This window comes from Gobio gobio, assembly GCF_949357685.1.
Source record: "Gobio gobio genome assembly, chromosome: 10".
Classification (NCBI taxonomy): domain Eukaryota; kingdom Metazoa; phylum Chordata; class Actinopteri; order Cypriniformes; family Gobionidae; genus Gobio; species Gobio gobio.
The window spans coordinates 48,513,054-48,535,302 of record NC_137116.1 but is presented as its reverse complement, the minus strand read 5'-3'; the positions used below and the strand labels follow the sequence as shown (position 1 = coordinate 48,535,302).

General features: G+C 39.7%; 1 protein-coding gene across 1 annotated transcript in view; it reads left to right on the top strand.

The window, feature by feature from the left end:
- acbd6 (acyl-CoA binding domain containing 6) overlaps positions 1-19,367 on the top strand; it is a 43,218-nt gene extending 23,851 nt beyond the window's left edge. The window contains exons 7-8 of the mRNA XM_079827420.1: positions 14,193-14,223; positions 18,909-19,367. Of these exons, the coding sequence (XP_079683546.1) occupies positions 14,193-14,223; positions 18,909-19,063 (186 nt within the window). The 3' untranslated portion in view covers positions 19,064-19,367. The remainder of the gene's footprint in view (positions 1-14,192; positions 14,224-18,908) is intronic.
- The last annotated feature ends 2,882 nt before the right edge of the window (positions 19,368-22,249 follow it).

The following is a 22,249-nucleotide window of genomic DNA, read 5'->3' as shown; positions in this document are numbered from 1 at the left end:
ACACTTAGAGCTCATTTACTGAGTTTTGCTTCTGATCTGAGGCTGGCTTTGCTATACAAATTGTAATCATTGTGGGGTAACGTTTGAAGCTCAGAGTAGCAGTGCAGGGCAGTCAGTGATTTTGGTTTCTCTAGTTTTGATTGCTAGTTTGGCGCGTGTTGTGCAGTCCAATTCATTTTAGCGAAAGCAAAAAAAAAGCAATTTGTGTGTTTCTAGAACTCTCTGCTTTTTGCTTTTTATTTCGAAAGGGAAGCATGTTTTTTTAACACTGTTTTTCAAGTAGGTGAAATACAGTGTATATTAATCCAATTTTGTTTCCAGTTTGACCCCCAGCATTCTCACTTACAGCCAAGTGATTTACAAGCGCTTAGCAAATCGGTTTAGCCTAATTATTAACTTTTATGTTTGGCGCATGCTTTTATCCCCAAGTTAATGCATTTCCTGGGAATCAAACCCATTATATTGGTTTTGCTAGTTTCATTCTCTTTGAGCTACAGGAATCATGTAAGCATTACAAAACAATAGTATTTCAAACAGACACAAACTGTATTTAAATTACATAAATATGTTTTAGCATAAGTACGCCTTCTATGCAAATGAGGCTTGTTATGGAATGTCTCATTTGCAAAAGAGGACACAATTTGCCTGTCAAAATTAACATTGTTTATTAATAATATGAAGGGAATAGTGCAATTTTATTTTTTTATGTTTTGGAGCAGCATTAAAGGCACAATATTTAGTTTTTCGCCACTAGAGGGTCACCTATTTAAAACAGGCGTAGCTTGATGATGCGGAGATTGAGCACGGATTCATGGGAGATGTCGTCTTCTCCTCACAGCCGTTGGAAAGGAATCAGGACGGGACTCAGGCAGAAATCATGTTCATGGATGAGATTGTTAATGCTACTGTAGTATGAAGCAGAGCAGGGCCGAGTGTTGTGGGAGCGCAACGTGGCCGCTGGAGCAATTGCTAATGAGAGACGAGCGCGACACACGGCTCTAGAGCAGTCGAACTTTATTATGTCGCTTCTTCCGGTCATGCTTATGTGGGGTAACGTGGCGCTGTTTTATCATATTAGATACATTTGAGGGTGTTGAAAGTTACACTCACCTAAAGAATTATTAGGAACACCTGTTCAATTTCTCATTAATGCAATTATCTAATCAACCAATCACATGGCAGTTGCTTCAATGCATTTAGGGGTGTGGTCCTGGTCAAGACAATCTCCTGAACTCCAAACTGAATGTCAGAATGGGAAAGAAAGGTGATTTAAGCAATTTTGAGCGTGGCATGGTTGTTGGTGCCAGACGGGCCGGTCTGAGTATTTCACAATCTGCTCAGTTACTGTGATTTTCACGCACAACCATTTCTAGGGTTTACAAAGAATGGTGTGAAAAGGGAAAAACATCCAGTATGCAGCAGTCCTGTGGGCGAAAATGCCTTGTTGATGCTAGAGGTCAGAGGAGAATGGGCCGACTGATTCAAGCTGATAGAAGAGCAACTTTGACTGAAATAACCACTCGTTACAACCGAGGTATGCAGCAAAGCATTTGTGAAGCCTCAACACGCACAACCTTGAGGCGGATGGGCTACAACAGCAGAAGACCCCACCGGGTACCACTCATCTCCACTACAAATAGGAAAAAGAGGCTACAGTTTGCACGAGCTCACCAAAATTGGACAGTTGAAGATTGAAAAAATGTTGCCTGGTCTGATGAGTCTGGATTTCTGTTGAGACATTCAGATGGTAGAGTCAGAATTTGGTGTAAACAGAATGAGAACATGGATCCATCATGCCTTGTTACCACTGTGCAGGCTGGTGGTGGTGGTGTAATGGTGTGGGGGATGTTTTCTTGGCACACTTTAGGCCCCTTAGTGCCAATTGGGCATCGTTTAAATGCCACGGCCTACCTGAGCATTGTTTCTGACCATGTCCATCACTTAATGACCACCATGTACCCATCCTCTGATGGCTACTTCCAGCAGGATAATGCACCATGTCACAAAGCTCGAATCATTTCAAATTGGTTTCTTGAACATGACAATGAGTTCACTGTACTAAAATGCCCCCCACAGTCACCAGATCTCAACCCAATAGAGCATCTTTGGGATGTGGTGGAACGGGAGCTTCGTGCCCTGGATGTGCATCCCACAAATCTCCATCAACTGCAAGATGCTATCCTATCCTATTAATATGGGCCAACATTTCTAAAGAATGCTTTCAGCACCTTGTTGAATCAATGCCACGTAGAATTAAGGCAGTTCTGAAGGCGAAAGGGGGTCAAACACAGTATTAGTATGGTGTTCCTAATAATCCTTTAGGTGAGTGTATGTTATAATGCTACTCTGTGCATTCGCTCGGCGGCTATGAGACACTTGTTGCACACTGCAGTAAGCTAGATCAATATAGGCGTGGTAAAATCAAGAAAATTAGATTCAAACAATAAGACTAAATGTGTTGAGTTGTATAACAATGATTCGTTTTCTGTCTATAAATGTATCCAAAAAGTTTATATTAAAGTGTCTTTGATGTTTCCATGGTTTCTACAAATTAAAACGTAAATCGAGGGGTAACGTGGGTATGATGTCATTGATAGGTGACATGGACATGGTCCATGTCCTGGTAAAAAAGGCTTATTTCTCTGGATTTAAACATTCTTGAAAACATCTGGGATACTGTAAGTACACAAGTCAACAAAATATTTAACACTGTTTTAGTGGTTTTTGGATATTTTAATCCAAAAATCTTACATATTGAGAGAGTAGGGTGTCCCATCTGTCATTTTAGGTTTCAGAAGGGTGCTCGCGAGTGCCATCTTTGTGGTCGACATGTGTCCTTAATGCATCCTGAACACGCACTGGAGCAGTCAAAGCAGCATTACATCACGAAAGACTCGTAGGAAGACTGCGAGTGTTTACGGTGCCGTGTGGGGCATTTTATACCTGGTATTAAGATGCGTTTTGGTCGGTCGGATCACAAGTAGACAAGGGAGACACATTCCTGTGTACACCAGGTGTTTAAATCCATCTCTTTTGTCCACTTTCAACCCCTTCTGTCCTGATTTCTTCAAGGGGAGGGTCTATGGGCGGGTAAATGTATGGGCTTTTTCAGATCTTTTCGATCAAATGGACAAAATAAGCTTGCGCAATTTACATATGAACACGCCCAGAGACTATGGAAATCATCTTTCGTTTCTGCTCTGACAGCCGCAAGACCACCCCGAACACTGCGAGTGCGTGTTAGAAATCAGGAATGGCGAGAGAACATTATGCTCGGTAGCAAACCAAAACTGGGTCTTCAGCCAACAGAATTTAAATCATGTCTGGTTAGTGCGCTTCCCATAATGTTTATGCATTAGGTCAGTAGGCGGAGAGTAGGCGATCTTTTGTGGCTGTTCGGATGCTTTCTGGAAGTGGTCGAAAGTGGACAAGCTCTAAACGTTTTAGACCCCGTTTACACCTGTATTTAGCGTCGTCCACTTGTGATCCGATCGACCAAATACCGGGTGTAAACAGGGCCTAAGTCGCTTTGAGCATCTGGGAAATTCACAAATGTAATGTTTAGAAAAAAACACTAGAGTGTTGCTGTAAAGTAAAGTCACAGTGCAAGATGCCCTGCCCTTAAATCACACCATTCCGCACATATTTTTGCGGCACTGGCTGATTTGCATAATTCCTTTAGTGAATCGTGTGCTAAAATGCAGAAAGCACATGAAAATAAACGACGCTATCAACGGGCTCAATTCATTCTCGTCGAAGTGTTTCATTCCAGCCGCAGGCAGCTAAACTCCTCTGATGAAAAGCCTCTCCAGAACCATCTGTTTCTCCCTCTTCCTGCCGCCTTGCCACAATACGTACACTCAACAGTTTTCTTCCTGTTTTCAAACCATCCACATAAATTGTGAAGGACATTAAAGCTGTCCACAGCTGTGTGCTGAGAAAGAGGGAGAGAGAGAGAGAGAGAGAGAGATTGAGCATATTTCCCAGCAGGGGCAGAACTTGCCCTGTGGTTTATTAGTTTTCCCCCCACGGCGATTTAGCTGCGCCTGCAACATTGATTTTCATATTAGAGCGGTTTATGCATTTATTTATTTTATGTATTTCCTTTTGAACTGCTCTGATGATCCTGGACTTGCCCATGGTAATTCTCTGCCACTCTTGGCCCATGTGAAATTGCTTAATGGATCCTAAGACGTCCCCTGGGGTGGACACTGAGACGCAGACACAGACGAGAGGGGGGCGGGACTGAATTCCACGGATGTTTTGTTTTCGTTTGCGCTTCTTAAATTCTCTGCATTTACCCGAGGACTGTCAATGGGAAAAGAGAGTCACTAATTCAAAAAGAACAAAAACAAAACCCAGACAATGATTTAATATGGTTGTAGGAAGGCGTGAGTGCTGGTTATGCAGCTGATTAACATACGTACGCCGTTGTGCATTAGAGAGAAGAGAGGTGAACGCTGCTCTGCCTCGAGGATTGACTGTAAAAGAAAAAAAATCAATCAGTCGTGCTGCTGCTAATCAATCTCGCTCTGAATATTACAGCCAACTTAAACAGCCCCGTCCTCCTTAAGTGTTTCTTTGGAAACAATGTGTCTTTCTATATCTCTCCTTGTCGCTCTCTTTCCCTTGATGGGTGTTTTTTACTGTTAAAGCACAGATTTCAGTCAGTTAGGCTAGAAAACTGCATGCAAATAATGTCATTGTGCTTATATTCTCGATTATGTTGCATTTTATTCACAGAAATAAGGATTTAGTATTAGGCCTGTCACGAGAGCCTGTGGTAAAATCACTGATTATACAATGGCAGCAACAGTAGTATGATCAAATTAACCAATGTTCATTAAATAATTACATTACAATAATACAATACAAAATAATGATAGTTCATATGTAGACTCACTGCATTAATACAGATTTGATGTACATTTAATTTTACAGTGGCACAAAACCATCCGATCAGATAGTCATAACTATCTGCTTTATAATATGGTATCCACCTTTTGCATTTTTATTAATTTTTATAATAGTTTGTTGTGTGATGGACGCCCTCCACCGAACTCCTGTTTGTGAAGATGCGCTTGAGTGTTTTGAGATGGGACTGTGAGGGAAACAGCCTGACCTGAGCTTTACAGAGGGTTTGTCAAGGACATTTTGGGATTGAGTGATATGCACTGACAGGCTAACCCTCTCACACACAGACTGGCTGGCAAGGTTAACACACTGCACACAGAGGTGAAATAGATTCAATTAGGAGCAGTCCACCCGCCTGATCCTTTTAACACAGCTTTCCCAACAAGAAAGTACCCTTGTGCGCGCACTTTTATGGGTCATTCCTACTCGTCTTCCTCATATGTGTCTCAATATATTGGTTAAAATATAAATTTTTAAAGTTTTCTTTAATTACAGTTTCACAAGTGAATATAGGGGTGTTTTTTATTTTTGCTACTTTGGTTTGAGATGTTGCCATTTTTGACTTTTTAGTGTTATGCACTAACTAATACCAGCAATTTATTAAGAAACATTCCAGTTTTTTTTATGTTGTCCTTTCTCTAATTTAAATGTTCCAAACAAAACTATATTCATATTGAAAATATTGTTTTAATTGGTAATCTACTGAGGTACATCCTCCAGGAAATTACATAATTTGTACATTTATAGTTAGTGTTTCTCACTTTAAACTTTCCACTCTGATATATACTGAATGGATGGATGGATGGATGGATGGACGGGTGGACGGACAGATGGATGGATGGATGGATGGGTGGACGGATGGTTGGACGGATGGATGGTGGGATGGACGGGTTGATAAATGGACGGATGGATGGACGGACGGACGGACAGATGGACGGATGGATGGACGTGTGGACGGACGGATGGATGGACCGGTGGACGGATGGATGGACAGATGGATGGATGGATGGATGGATAGACAGGTGCATGGACAGACGGACGGGTGGATGGATGGATGGATGGATGGGTGGACGGATGGTTGGATGGTGGGATGGACTGATGGATTGATGGATGGATGGATGGATGGATGGGTGGGTGGACGGATGGTTGGACGGATGGATGGTGGGATGGACTGATGGATTGATGGATGGATGGATGGATGGATGGATGGATGGATGGATGGGTGGACGGATGGTTGGACGGATGGATGGTGGGATGGACTGATGGATGGATGGATGGATGGATGGGTGGACGGATGGTTGGACGGATGGATGGATGGTGGGATGGACTGATGGATTGATGGACAGACGGACGGACGGATGGACAGATAGATAGATACTAGTACCGTTTTATTTGTTTTTGAAAGAAGTCTTCTTATGCTCACCAAGATTCCATTTTTAAATTACAAATAAAGTAAAAAAAACTAAATATTGCGAAATATTATTTCAATTTAAAATATTTATTTTCTATTTTAATATATTTTAAAATTAATTTATTCCTGTGATGGCAAAGCTGAATTTTCAGCATCATTCCTCCAGTCTTCAGTGTCACATGATCCCTCATGATCAATCATTCTAATATGTTGATTTGCTGCTGATTTCTTTCTATTATCAATGTTGAAATTATGAATGTTTTGAATAAAACAAGTTCCAATTAAAAGCCTGAACTTGAACATTTATTAAACCCTTTTATAGAAATACTTCCTTAAATGCTAATTAAGTTTTAAACATTACAAGAGATCCTGCATAACCGCAATGGCCCATTTATGTTTACATGCATTGCATAGGTTTCCTCTGTATGACTTAAACATCTTCAGTTTAATATATGCAAAAGAACAAGAACTCCTTTATTGTAATGAAGGAACCCAGATATTCATCTATCCTGTATTCTATCAGTGTAAGGTGTTATGATCATGCATACTGCTGCATTTTCTGCATGCTCTGATTAATGGCACCTGCTCATCATATGCGTATCTGCATATGAATGCCGTGTGGTTATATCGATTCACTCCTCTGTCTGTCCCTCTCTCCTCCTGCCTACTGCCAGGGTCATTAAAAACCCCTGCGCTCCCTGCGTACAGTGATCATAAATCATAATTGTATGTGCATTTTTCCCCATTTGTTTAATGTTTTTGTCCGGGACAGCAGAAGGAAAGAAAGCGAGCGAGCGAGAGAGCGATAAAGAGAGAGGGTGTTCCTGGGAGAGATTTAGTCGTACTAGATAAAGCTGTAACGGTGGCTCCCAGCACACCTACCATATGCCGCGGGGAGCTGCCGGGTTGTGCTGGTATGAAAACATGAAAGCTTTTAGTGACCTGGTGGGCAGCGTATGTATGCCAGCTCCTGTTGAAGCCTACACAGATGGTACTAGTGGACAGTCTCTACCACTGACGCCACAGAGACAGTCTAATCCGTTTTACTATTACATTTCACCTCATCTTCAGTATTTCTGTCACTCTACTTCTGTACCTTTTTACACTAATCTCTTTTATGTCGTGTCTTCCTTGCTGTGTCCTATCCCCATTGTGTTGTGTTGTCATCAGATGGCTGTTTTGAGGCGTTCCTTTTTGGGCTAATCTGATTGGATGATGCTCCCTGAATGGGTTAGAATGTTAGTGATAGCAAAGTGTTCAGGTACACTTTTAAAGGAACACGCCACTTTTTTTTTAAAATAGGCTTTACCGTTTTCGAATCCATTCAGCCGATTTCCGGAACTTTTAGCATAGATTATTGAATCTAATTAGACCATTAGCATCTCGCTCAAAAATGAACAAAGAGTTGCAATATTTTTCCTATTTAAAACTTGACTCTTCTGTAGTTACATCGTGTTCTAAGACTGACGGAAAATGAAAAGTTGTGATTTTCTAGACCGATATGGCTAGGAACTATACTCTCATTCCTGTGTAATAATCAAGGAACTTTGCTGCCGTACCATGAGTGCAGCGGCGCAATGATATTACACAGTGCCTGAAAATAGTCCCCAGAACGCTCCCTGTTTAAGCAGGTTGTCACGTTGGTTATGTTGACGGAAGTTAGCCTATTTTCAGGTGTTGCGAAAACATTTTGAAAGCCTTGGGTCATTTTTGAGTGAGATGCTAATGGTCTAATCAGATTCAATGATCTATGCTAAGCTATGTTAAAAGTGCTACCGCCAGACCCTGGAGATCGGCTGAATGGATTCGAAAACAGTAAAACTCAACTGTTTAACTCTAGGGGAGTTAATGAGCCTATTTTCAAAAATAGTGGCGTGTTCCTTTAAGTGTACACTGATGCCTATCTGCGATGACTAGAAGAGTTTAGACTTTATAAGCTTGTACATAAGTCTCTTATGCTCACCATGGCTGCATTTATTTAATCAAAATACAGTACAAACTGTAATTTTGTAAAATATTATTGAACTTTTACTGTTATATACTGTATTTAAATATTTTTTAGGGCTGTAATCAACCAAAGAAAATCTTGGTCGACTGAAGTCCTGACATTTTCGACTAAAAATCGACTAAAATGACGTAAGGAAAAAAAAACTTTAAATTAATTAGCTGCGCACTGTGTGCAGTACTTGGTAGCCTTGTTGTCTGCCTAAATGAGTTATAAATAAACATAAAAAACTAGAAGGCTATTTGCAGTATATTAAATAGCTTTTGACTTGATTATTTTGCACTGAAATGAGTCAGACACGAGTCTGACGGCTCTGACAGCGTTGCATCGCATGCACCTGCTCAATATCATAGCCTATGACTTCCGAAAATATAGTACTATATGTTGTCAACTAGATATATCATCTCAAGAACTTTTGAGGAATATGCAACATAATTTAGATAATTGTTTTTGTCATATGTATTATAATAACTGACAGACAGTATCAGCCGCTCTGTGACGTTCAAACCATAGACCGTAAAAAAAACATATGGAGCTGAGCTCAGCTTCGCGGCTGAGACACGAATAGACTATTAACTTAAAGCTTTTACTCTTAAACACAAAAGGCACGTCCACTTTAATAAAAAAGGAATATTTATTAAACAAGCCAGATCAAGAGCAGAAAAAACGCTCTCACAATTAAATAAATAATATACAAGAAAAATAGCCTTCTTCAATCTGTCTCTCTTCTCCAGTGGGTTGGGCTAATCCAAAAGAAGTGGAAACAATGAAGACAGTCTGTTACCTGTGAAACAGGGGTGCTCTGAAAACACCCCCATTAGCAATTAGTGCTTTCCACCTGATGAAATGAACGCGGCGCGGCAAAACTGATGAAATGAACGCGGCAAAACTGGCAGTACAGATCCACTAGCGGTGTTGTGACGCTTCCCCTCATGTGTATGTTGATGGGCGTTCCTCAAGTTTACCGCTATGGGCGTGCGTTTGAGCCAGCGGGGAATGAAACACAAAGGACCAGCGAGAGACTTCTCTTCGCCAGTTGGTTGGGCTAATCCAAAAGAAGTGGAAACAATGGGGGTGTTCTGAAGACAGATTGTTACCTGTGAAACAGGGGTGCTCTGAAAACACCCCCATTAGCAATTAGTGCTTTCCACCTGATTAAATGAACGCGGCAAAACTGATGAAATGAACGCGGCAAAAAATCGACCAATCATAATTTTGGTCGAGCCAGAACGTATCAACTAATAATCGACTAATCGACTGGGAGATTACAGCCCTAATATTTTTACAAATGTATTTTAAAAAAGTTAAATTTACAGCATCATTACTCCAGTCTTCAGTGTCACATGATCCTTCAGAAATTCTAATATGCTGATTTGCTGCTCAAGACACATTTCTTCTCATTGAAAATGTTTGTGCTGCTTAATATTGTTTATTTTGTATATTTTTATAGGATTCTTTGAATAGAATGTTCAAAAGAACATAATTTATTTGAAATTGAAATCTATTATAACATTATAAATGTCTTTACTGTCACTTTTGATCAATTTAATGTCCTTGCCGAATAGAAGTATTCATTTCTTTAAAAATCCCCAAACTTTTCAACGCTGGTGTATTTGTCAAGTATAAAAGTACAATGAATTTAACTTGCTGCTATTGTCAGCATAAAAACAAGAGTAAAAAAATAATTTCGATTTTGAATCACAAGATTTCATCTCAGACTTTTGAACCCCACTGCTTTTTTCTGTTTTTCAGTGAAATATTTTTGTATGATCCACATTGTCATCTTTAGATTGGGATGTGAATTGGTTTTTTATATATATTTATATATGGATTCTCAGTGATATCTTTGTTTTCTGCAATGCAAGGGAACCTAGAGGTCTAGTAGTTTCTCTCTGTAGTTTTCTGATTAAGAGTTTGCTTGGTAAAAATGCTATGCTGGCTTCTTACTTGACTTTTCGCTTCTCCCTTGAAAACCAAATGGAGGACAATCCAATTTATGCCTGATTCCATCAGTCTGCTCTAGAGACATTAGTCCCTGACCCCTCACACACGCACACATAAATACATATAAACATGCGCTCACATACATGCATGAACACACATGCACTCACACACAGAGCTGTATATAGGACTTCAAATGCTAAATCAGAATTTCAGAGAATTTTTCTTTTCTTTTTCTTTTCATGGGTGAGTTGGATCAGATATTGAAGAAGCATCCAACAAGTGTCCAGCATACATATGAAGTGTACTTAAAATATAAGATTATTGATAAGATGAAAAGTGGTATAAACACTGTTGTGTGAACAGACTAACTTTAAAGGGATAGTTCCCCCAGAAATTAAAATTCTGTCATCATGTACTCACCCTCAAGTTGATCCAGTCCTGTATGAATTTATTTCCTTTTGCTGAGCACTTTTCATCTTTTGTGTTCAGCAGAAGAAATAAATTCATACAGGATTGGATCAACTTGAGGGTGAGTACATGATGACAGAATTTTCATTTTTGGGTGAACTATCCCTTTAACAGATGTATGTCTCAATCCATTTCCCATGAGTCATAGCAGTTTATGTGATGGCCAACCTGTTTGTCTGCTGTCCCCGTCCGCACACTGCCTCTTTTTGTCCATACACTAGCTGTGAACCAGAACTCCAGGCCAATGCAGATGTTGCCTGCACACAAGATTAGTGTAAGAAGATTATGCTTCGTAAAGCCCTCACTGTTTAATTATGGCTATATGTATTTATGTGCATCTCCATATCCTGCGTCAGCCATTCTCATAAAAATCCGCCACTCTATTATTCTTTATAGTTTCCTCTTAAAACCTATTCACAAAGCTACTGAGAGCAACTTTTGCTGAGGAATAGAGAGAAGTCTTAAGCTAAGAGAAAGGGCGGGGTTGACCTTGTTGCTATGGATGTTGTCAACACGCTTACTAACTATGACCTCCGTGATTGGCTGATAGGGGATGGGTCTTTGTCAGTGATTTAATCATAGAAACATTGTAGAACGAGGTGTCATGTTGCCATGTTCAAAATAAAGATTTTAAAATAAAAATGGTTAATATTAGAATTGGAAGTTATTTTCTGTATTTCTCTTGCATTACAAGAAAAAAATATTAATTAAAAAATGTAAATAATAAAAAAAGCTATTTCTGTTTGTGCTGTCACATTTTATTATGTAAATAGCCGGTATTCCTGGACTCTGTATCCTGTTCAGAGAGAAGTAACTGTATCAGAGAAGGTGAGGAGAGAGACTGCATCAGTATTCTGTTCGTCTAGTGGGATTTTAACCAGCTAATCCAATCAGAGAGCCCCTGGAGTCACTCTCTCGCCTCTCCGTAAACAATAGCATCTGACTCTGGGATCGTTTGAGAGCCCTGGTCCTGGTGCGGTGAAGATTTTTGTATTTGGAACAATGGGAATCAGACTTTAGCAGCACCTGATTGACAGGGCCATTCGCCATCTCTCTAATTTGGAGAAGAAATTTCACTCTGCATCACTTTTGGATAATAGCAGTTTCAAAACCTATTGAGCTGCCTACTTAGACATCATTTTAAGGGATTATAAGCTCTTCCGAGTGTGAAACCTGTTTTGCAACATTGTTTCCCAGAACGCATTGCGACAATCCAAGATGGCGGTCAGCGAAACTTTACTCTACCGCATTTTCCAGAATATCACTTTTTTTATGATTTAAAATGTGCTGCATTTGGATTTGTGCCAAATTAGAGAGGTGTGCAAGTCCAAGTTTATTCATATAGCACATTTCCCACATGCTTTCGCTTTAAATTCATTTTTAAAATTCATAAGTTCTCAGCTGGTCAAAATACCATCATATGTAGGCCACGCACATACAAGCGCATTTAGCCCAGCACGCAGCATTGTTTTAGATGTTCAGTAAGTTCTATCATGAAATATACGTCATAAAAGCCGACCAATCAGGTTGTGAACATATCCCTATGCCTTTAGGGTGATTAAAATGCAAATGTGAACGCTGAGCGGACCAGGACTAAATTTAGGTTTTTTTGGTCCAGACCAAATGAACCAAGCAAACCGAACTACAAGTGTGAACGCAGCCTTATAAACCGTATGTAGCTCCGCCCCTTTTCAGCGCTGGGCTCGTTGTGTTCTGTCTTCCGGTTTGTATTAACACAGCATGAAGGTAAAATCTATCTGATTTATGAATGAAAGGCTTGTTCTTCCCGCTCTACTGACATTTGTTACAACATCTGCTTCAACCAATCCGCTTTTAACTCTCTAATAAGTAAATCCACTTCACCAGCTAATTACTCTTCGTCAGCGATGCCATAGAAATATACAAGTTCAAACACAATATTTGGACCCACTTTATATTAGGTGGCCTTAACTACTATGTACTAACATTTTAATTAATCATTTGATACAATGCACTTATTGTGTACATACATGTTTTTACATTGTACTTACATTTTAAAAAATACCTGCATGTAATTACGTCTGTAATTAATTTCTGTAGTTACATTTGTAATTACACAGTTGACCCTTCCCTTACACCTAACCCTACCCTTAAACTTACCCATATCACCACACCTGTCCCTAACCCTACCCGTATCCCACCTCAATATCAGCAAAAGTGTTTTGCAATACAATTTGAACACAGTAAGTACATTGTACTTATTTTTTGATGTAAGTGCATAGTACTTAAGGCCACCTAATATAAAGTGGGGCCCAATATTAAAAAAATGGCAGTGCTTGTTTCTTTGGCGCATAAGGTCTATTCAGTGATGCAACTAATCTGTGGGGGTTTTTTCACTCAACGGTGCAATTTTTTTGACCCAGTTCGACTAATATATTCATTCATATATTCATATCGCACTATTTTCTTCAGTAGTTATTGTTGTTTTTACGCTTGTTAGTGTTCCATTGTTAGCTTTTCAATAACATTGAAGTCTACTGTCAGATGCCTAAACAATATGCATGGCCAAAAATATGAACCGCATAGTACAAGAGTCTGTACAGTCGGCTAATGATATTGTCTATGGATGACAATGCAGGCGGATGTTATGACAGAGCAAGCGACATGTCGTTAAACTCTCGCTGTAGTTCTCATTGGTCTCTGATGATCTCCACCAACCACCCAGCCAAAACAATAATGCCATTCATCATCATTATAAAGGTGAGAAGGCACATTGAAGTGGCAATTATACCATATTTGGCCTGACGACACGTCATCCGCAGAACTTCCTAACCCCTTGAGTGTTGCATTCCTCTGGATTTATATCCACACACGCAGGATCCTTAATCCTTGCCCTAAATATGGCTTTCTCTGCATCGCACCTGTGATACCACAAGCCGTGTGGCAATTTGTCACCAGCACACCAGGCAGATTGGGCCTATTGTATAAGCATCTATTGTTGTGTGATGCCCTCAGTCCCCGCGGTTAAAGCATCCGACACGGTCCCAGCAGGGGACAATGAATAGATCATCCTAGACCTTTATACACATACAGCACGATGGCCTCATAGCCTCGTTGAGCACGCGGGTCAAAGGCTTGTTCATATTAAACTGGTTTATATATCCATCCAAACAAAGTCCTCGAGCTCCTCTGATGCTGGTTACTTGTTCAAAAGTCTGTTTTGGAGGTTAAAGGATCTGATTGTTTATCTGACAGCAAATCAATGTTTAATCTGTTCTCCTAATCCCTTAAAAATCACCGGTTTTAGGTTCTACTCAACAGGCAGGGCTTACACTTGAACATGTTTGTTTGTTTTATGGTTCTTTTTGGAATCTGAAGTCATTATGGATAATGATTAGAAAGTGTGTGAAGAATTGCAATGGTTTATATCTTTGATTTATAACTCAAAACGTCTTTCTTTTTCTCTCACAGGATGATGAAGGACAGACAGCACTTCACTATGGTAAGAACGCAACTATGCTAATGCAAGCAAAACCTTTATTGTTAAAATTCAAATGTAAGTCATCTATGGTAAAGGAAAGTTTTGGGTTTAATGCATCTTTCACAGAAATGTGCATTTAAAGGATACCAGAGACTGAAAATATTACATGAAAATCCATCCACAGGAATTTCAACAATAACGAATGAATAAATAGACCAGTTTATACCGCAAATAACTCATTTTTATACCGAAGAATTAATATAGTTTTATAGCTACTTTTAACAAAACCAAATATTAAATTATTATTGTTTACTGATTTTAAACCCTCTATAATGTCTTGTCCCATAGACTTCCATGATTATTGTGAACACACTTTTTGCTTGTTTTTCCAAAGTGAGGGAAGAATTCTATGAGTGATTTTTTTTTTTTTTTTTACTATGGTTCAAATGGTCGGTGCCAATAGCCCAGTGATTAGCGTGCCGACAAATAGTGCAACTGCACCTCCAGCGACCCGAATTCGATTCCCAGCTCAAGGTCCTTTGCCGATCCCATTCCCGCCTCTCTCCCCCCATGCTTTCCTGTCAAAATCCCAACTATCCCATCCAATAAAAGGCACAAAAAAGGCCAAAAACATAACTTAAAAAAAAAAAACTATGGTTCAAATGTTTGGGGTCGGTAAGATTTTTAAAGTCTCTTAAGCTCATAAAGGCTGCATTTATTTGATCAAAAATTCAATAAAACATTGCAAGTAATAACGTGACATATTTTTACAATTTAAAATAATTGTTTTCTATGTTAATATAGTTTTAAATTATTCCTGTGATGCAAAGCTGAATTTTCAGCATCATTACTCGAGTCTTTAGTGTCACATGATCCTTCAGAAATCATTCTAATATGCTGATTTGCTGCTCAAGAAACATTTATTATTATTATCAATGTTGAAAACAGTTGTGCTGCTCTTAATATTTTTTTTCTGAATTTTTTGATAAATAGAAATCTTTAACATTATAAATGTCTTATAACTATCTACTATCTAATAACTGTCACTATTCAGAAATATTTACTCTTTTTGATTGAAATCTCTGATTTCGGAATTATCCACCTCAGCTCACGTTACAGGAGAAATGTGTATTTGTGTGTGAGTGTGGGTGCATTTGTCCCCACAGCCACACGTGTGGTAAACAGGACCTGTAATAATCACCAGTTGTCCCAGAGGAAATCAACAGTGTTCCTCTGTCATGTGACACTACACATGGGCGGCCTCCAGGCCCTTGTTCTCTATGTGTGTGTGTTTGCCATCTGTCCTCAAGTTGGGCGCGTGGCAGGGTAGATGCCTGAAGACGAGCACCCCTTAGGGAGGGGGAGCAGAAAAATGATGGGGGGATGGGATATAAAAAAGTGACTAATAAACATAAGCGATGAACTCAGAGAGACGAATAGCACAGAATGAAAATTCATTTCCACCTCTCCCTGTGTGGGGCCATGCGGCTGACACATGATTAATTGAGGGGTTTACAGCACGCTGTAAATTGTTCTTCTTCTCTACGGCTCCCCAGAGGCGCGAGGGGCTTTACGGCCCAAGGACCCGCACGCGCGCCGAAAATAAAATACAGTAACAAAAAAAAAATGAACAAGAGGAAAAAATCTGATTTTTTTTTTTTTTTGCTTCCTACTTAAAGTGACAGTTCACCCAAAAATAAAAAACTGTCATCATTTACTCACCCTCAGGTTGTTTTAGACCTGTATGACTTTCTTTCTTGCATGCAATTCAAAAGAGATATTTCATACTGTGGAAGTAAATGGGGATCAAATGGGGATCTTGGACATTCTGTAACTACTTTTGTGTTACACCCAAGAAAAAAAGGGTTTTGGAACCAAATGGAGGTGAGTAAATGATGACTTGCACTTACATTTACATTTAATCATTTAGCTAACACTTTTAAGTGCAGCCTTGGATGAGCATAAGAGACTTCTTTTTAAAACATTTAAAAATCCTACCGACCCCAAACATTTGAACGATAGTGTACATTGAAGGGGGAACTTGAGCCATTTATAGAGATCAGATATCCTTGATCCTTTTGAGGTGCAAGGCTCTCTTGACTTGGGCCAGTAAACATCCGCTTAGCAATGGCCTAGCAACATGCACACTCTTGAAGAACATTCTATTCATTGTACATGCCTTCTCTTTCTCCCTCTCCTTCTTTCTCTTCCCTCATTCTCTCCTGGTCGGGGGTCTGAGGTTAAAAGCCACTCTTGTCACTCAGGTTTTTCCTGCTGAAATCAGCCACTCACCTAAGAGTAAGAATAAGGAGAGCATTTCCCTCCTTTTAAAAAGAAGGCAGTAGTTGACACAGACGTGAAAAAGCACTCAAGCTTAGAGGATTGTCCCTGCATCAGCGTGGCAGGCAACACTAACAGGGTTACAGAAGTGCTGCCCCTGCCTCCTAATGGGCCGCAAACTGCCAATGGGGCACAAATGCAAGCGTGCTGCTCAACTACAGGTGCAGTCTTCATATGTACTGTAACAATTACTTTAAGTGTACGGGTGAGAAGACTGGACTGGATTAAGTTCTTTTGAAAGTGTCATGGGGGTGTTACCTAAGAACTGGTAGCATTTTAGTAGTTTGATACTATTATAGATTTTATTCATATTTTGAATTAGTTTTTCATTTGAAGTTTTAGTCATTTTGTCATTTGCATAATTTTTTTAATAGTTTTTTTATTTCAGTTTTGGTTTTAGTTATATTAAACTAAATGAAAGTTATTATCATAGTTTCAGTTATATAATAATGGTAGTTTTTTAGCGATGTGGTGCAAGTGAATTTAGATATATGTAAGTGTGTATATATATATATAATGACAGATGAAGTGAATAACACTGATTATCTCTTCATCACTGCACCTGTTGGGTGGGATATGTTAGGCAGTAAGTGAACATTTTGTCCTCATAGTTGATGTGTTAGAAGCAGGAAAAATGGGCAGGCATAAGGATTTGAGCGAGTTTGACAAGGGCCAAATTGTGATAGCTAGACGACTGGGTCAGAGCATCTCCAAAACTGCGGCTCTTGTGGGGTGTTCCCAGTCTGCAGTGGTCAGTCTCTATCAAAAGTGCTCCAAGGCAGGAACAGTGGTGAACCGGCGACAGAGTCATGGGCGGTCATGTTTTCTTTTACATCATGTGGCTAGCCGGGTGCGTGTACGTTGCTTACAGAGACAGTGTGTTGCTTTGGGCAATGTTCTGCTGGGAAACCTTGAGTCTTGCCATCCATGTGGATGTTACTTTGACACGTACCACCTACCTAAGCATTATTGCAGACCATGTGCACCCTTTCATAGAAACGGTATTCCCTGGTGGCTGTGGCTCTTTAAGCAGGATAATGCGCTCTGCCACAAAGCAAAAATGGTTCAGGAATGGTTTGAGGAGCACAACAACGAATTTGAGGTGTTGTCTTGGCCCCCTAATTCCCCAGATCTCAATCCAATCGAGCAACTGTGGGATGTGCTGAACAAACAAGTCCGATCCATGGAGGTCCCACCTCACAACTTACAGGACTTAAAAGATCTTCTGCTAACATCTTGGTGCCAGATACCACTGCACACCTTCAGGGGTCTAGTGGAGCCCATGCCTTGACGGGTCAGGGTTGTTTTGGCAGCAAAATGGGGACAAACACAATATTAGGTCATAATGTTATGCCTGATCGGTGTGTGTGTTATATATACACAAACTTTTATATTAGATGCGATTAATCACGATTAATCGATTTGACAATAGAAAAAAATGTATTTAAAAAGATTACATTTGTCCTATTCATAATTTGATTAATTTTTTTTTTCCATTTAAATAGTCATGCATGTTGCTTGTTATTACAATGATAATTTTATCATATCTGCTAAGCATCATTTCAACAGTGCACTGTTCAAAAAAATACATTTTGTAGTTAGAGAAAAAAAATTTATTTTATGAGAATTAAAATAATGTTAAACTCTCTCAATTTTATTTGAATAAAAGGCATATAATTTGATATGAAAATAAGGTAAAAACATTTGCCTCTAATGCATGCTACAAATGTGCAATTTCGGCACTCCTATAAGATCATTACAAATCACACTACAACATAGATCTAATAAACTTGGGTATGACGTGTATGTAGAGTAGACTGTACGATGATGACACCTATTGAATCGTAGGCTATGATGCAAGTTAGTATAGAAGAATAAAACGTCATCAGCATGTGCTAGTGGTAAACAAACAGAGCAAGTAGTGGATTTTATATGTGCTCAAAAGATGAGTATATGGACATGGTCATAGCTAGGGAAAAGAAGCCAACTTGGCATGCCGATTTTGTAAGTGGGCCTTGGAGGCAAGAAGTTTTACGTTTTAGCGCCATGTCGCATTGATAATAAGCTATTTTGTTGCATTTTTATTGGCTAGTCAGTTGACGTAGGTCGTAGCAGCAAACGAACTGAGATGAGATGATCATGCTACATTTTTGACACTGTCAGAACATTATCGCACGCTATGTTTGGTAGCAAGACCGTTACAACGGCCGTCATAGTGACGACCACAGAAATCGCCATGATTGGTCATAATCATAATCATGATAAAGTGCTGCTCTAGCAGTATGTGTGAGACTGACTCCCTTGCACAAAATACAAATATATAACAGTATGTGAATGCTTCTTTCTTGTGTTCCTTCTGTCTCTAGCCTCAGCTTGTGAGTTTGCAGAAATCGTCGAGTTACTCCTGAAGGCCGGAGCTGACCCGTCAATCAAAGATCAAGAAGGCTCCCTTCCAGAGGAGGTGACAGAATCTACTGCCATCTCCTCTCTCCTGCGCCAGTACACTGCTCCTAAAGGCTAAATCTCACTCTCTGAAACCCAAAAATCAAACCCAACCCACATGATCACCATCCTGTTTTAAGTTTATACAAACTGTGCTCCTTATCTAGATGGAACATGCTGTCAAACCAACAATAGTTCCCGAAATGAACTCGATCGGCTCAGCATTCTAGAATTATTCTAGTTCATTCTCTTTGGCTGTGAAGCACAGATGTTATACTTTCAAACAGTTAAATTCAGACAACCTGTCCTCCCTGTCCTAGAATGGTACATTCCAATGAATGTGTTACTGTTGTTGCTATTAAAAACATGGAATCTTAACATGGCGTCTCCTTCTCACTTGTTTTCTAGAGTTTTTCTGACATATGCACTGTTCTTTAATTATAGCATTTCCAGAATCCGCAAATATTTCTTTAGGAAGTAATTTCAAATGGTTTTATTTTTGCATGAAGGTCAATGTTTTCCAACTGCAATATACAGCAAGTTTGACAATAAAATGTACAGTAGTGCTTCAGGATCATGGTAGATGTCAAGCAATGTGCCGTTTATTATATACAAGCGGGGACTCATTGAGACATAGAGCACAAGAATTGATAAGCTACCTGATTTGATGGATGGTAGAACCTCTTTTTGATTCTCAGTGAATCCAATATTAAATGTAGCTCTATTATATAGCTACTGTATTAGTTAGTCTCTGAAGAGTTAACAGCATGAAGTACACTATATTGCCAAAAGTCATGTTGGAACAGGAAGGGGCCATCCACAAACTGTTCCCACAAAGTTGGGAGCCTGAAATTGCAGTTCCTTTCACTGGAACTAAGGGGCAAAGCCAAACCCCTGAAAAACAACCCCCACACCATAATCCCCCCTCCACCAAACTTTACACTTGGCACAATGCAGTCAGGCAAGTACCGTTCTCCTGGCAACTGCTAAACCCAGACTCATCAACAGAGAAGCATGATTGGTCACTCCAGAGAACATGTCACTAATCTAGAGTCCAGTGGCGGCGTGCTTTATACCACTGCATCCGACTCTTTGCATTGCACTTGGTGATGTAAGGCTTGGATGCCGCTGCTCGGCCATGGAAACCCATTCCATGAAGCTCTCTACACACTGTTCTTGAGCTAATCTGAAGGCCATACAAAGTTTGGAGGTCTGTAGCTATTTTACGTGGCCAACCACTTCGTGGCTGAGTTGCTGTTGTTCCCAAATGCTTCCATTTTGTTATAACACCACTAACAGTTGACCGTGGAATATTTAGTAGTGAGGAAATTTCACGAATGAACTTATTGCACAGATGGCAACCTATCGCAGTACCACGCTTGAATTCACTAAGCTCCTGAGAGCATTCTTTCACAAATGTTTGTAGAAGCGTCTGCATGCCTAGGTGCTTGATTTTACACACCTGTGACCATGGAAGTGATTGGAACACCTGAATTCAATGATTTGATACCTCTGATCAATGTCTTCAAGTTGTTGTTATCATTGAATTTTTGGCTATTTGAATCTTCATGCTTCAAGAACACAAATATACTGGGTGACTTAGTGTTTTTGAACATTTTACAAACAACCAATACATAGGGATCCTTAAACTTTGTTTTAACCAAAGCTCTACAGTTGATACACATTTGTTCAAAAAACAATGAGAATCCCCCTTTCTCCAAATGTGCGGTCATATTTAGCATTGTTCTGTGAAATTTTGTGGGCGAAATCCAGTCATTTCAGGAGATTCACATAAGGTAGAAAAAATTCTCCATGCAGATTTCCCTTGTTGTTCAGTTTGGTCACAGAGTTTGGTCATGGAGTTCTCCACGCTGACCAACAGAAAAATGCTTGTTTTGAAAGTGACTTCTGTGTGAGCAGTGCTCCATACTGTACATTGCTGTTTTTAACAAAAAAAAAAAAAAAATTGTGCTAATGTGACTGCACCTTAAATCGTCCTATGACTTATTGAATAAAAAGGGGGCTCAAGTGGAGGAGTGAGAAACAATAGCCCTGGTTTGGGCCTGCACAGCAGCATCCCTCCTCGAGAGCAAGATCCTCTGCCCGTCTCTTTAGTTATTCTACAGACAGGCAGGAATTACGGTATTGGTTTGTTTGTAAAGGCTGTTTGTCCCTTATTCCGGTAATTTCCATAAATCCGCTGGAGTTGGGGGAGGGTCAATGCCGCTGACGGCATCCTCTGTGGGCTTGTCTGCACGACAGTGACACTAAGCCCATTATGTTTCCATTATGTCTCTCAATTTCCCCCTGAGCTCTTCACTTTTGACACGGACTCCTCTAAAATCATGTCCCATATTGCTCAGCTTTCTTTACTTAACGTTTATGCATTTTTACAAGTCGCCTCTCTGGATGCTTTCCTAACACCATTAGTGCCAGATGGTGGAGGTTTGTTACTCTCACTCTTTCTCTCTCTCGCTGTCTGTCCCTTTCACTTTCTCTCTTTTTGTCTATCTCTTTCTCCGGCTATTCAGCTGCTTGTCCAGCTTAAATGGAATGACATGTACTAGAATACTCTTAATGCAATGCTTTACTCCAGCCTTGCTTAGAATTTGCCAGCCAGCAAAATATGTTGAAAAATATCCCACTAATATCTCCAAAAACGTCAGACAAACACTGCAACAATGTAATTTTAAAGTAATTTTAAGTCATTTTAAAACTGAAAATGGGGCCAGTTCCTGGTTTCTTCAACAAAAAAAACAATAAGATTTTTCCATTGTTTTTGGATTATTGCAGAAAATAAGCTATGTGACCAGCAAATGTTTATGATTTGTGAATGTTTTGTTCATGATAATCTTCACAACACAACTTTTAAAAACTAAAAACAATTGCTAAATGTATAAACAAACTACACTAGGATCTCACGACTTCAATGTTGCCATCACTAAGTCTAACCGATCTAACTCGTCTAGGTCTAACTCGACTCGTCTAACTCGACTCGCTCTGAGCAGGATTCGAACCGGGGACTCCGGTAATTCTAATTGAAGGCAACATGACTGTTTTTTCATGTTCAAGTCTCTACTTTTCTAACACAGAACAACCTCCTGGATAACAACCAGTCAGATTTCAAAAGTGCCCACTAAACTGAGACTGCCCTGCTCTCGGTTACTGAAGCTCTGAGACTGGCAAGAGCAGCCTCCAAATCATCAGTACTCAACGTATGGATATCATCTTGTCTGCTCCTTAACCACCAGTTAACCACCAGATC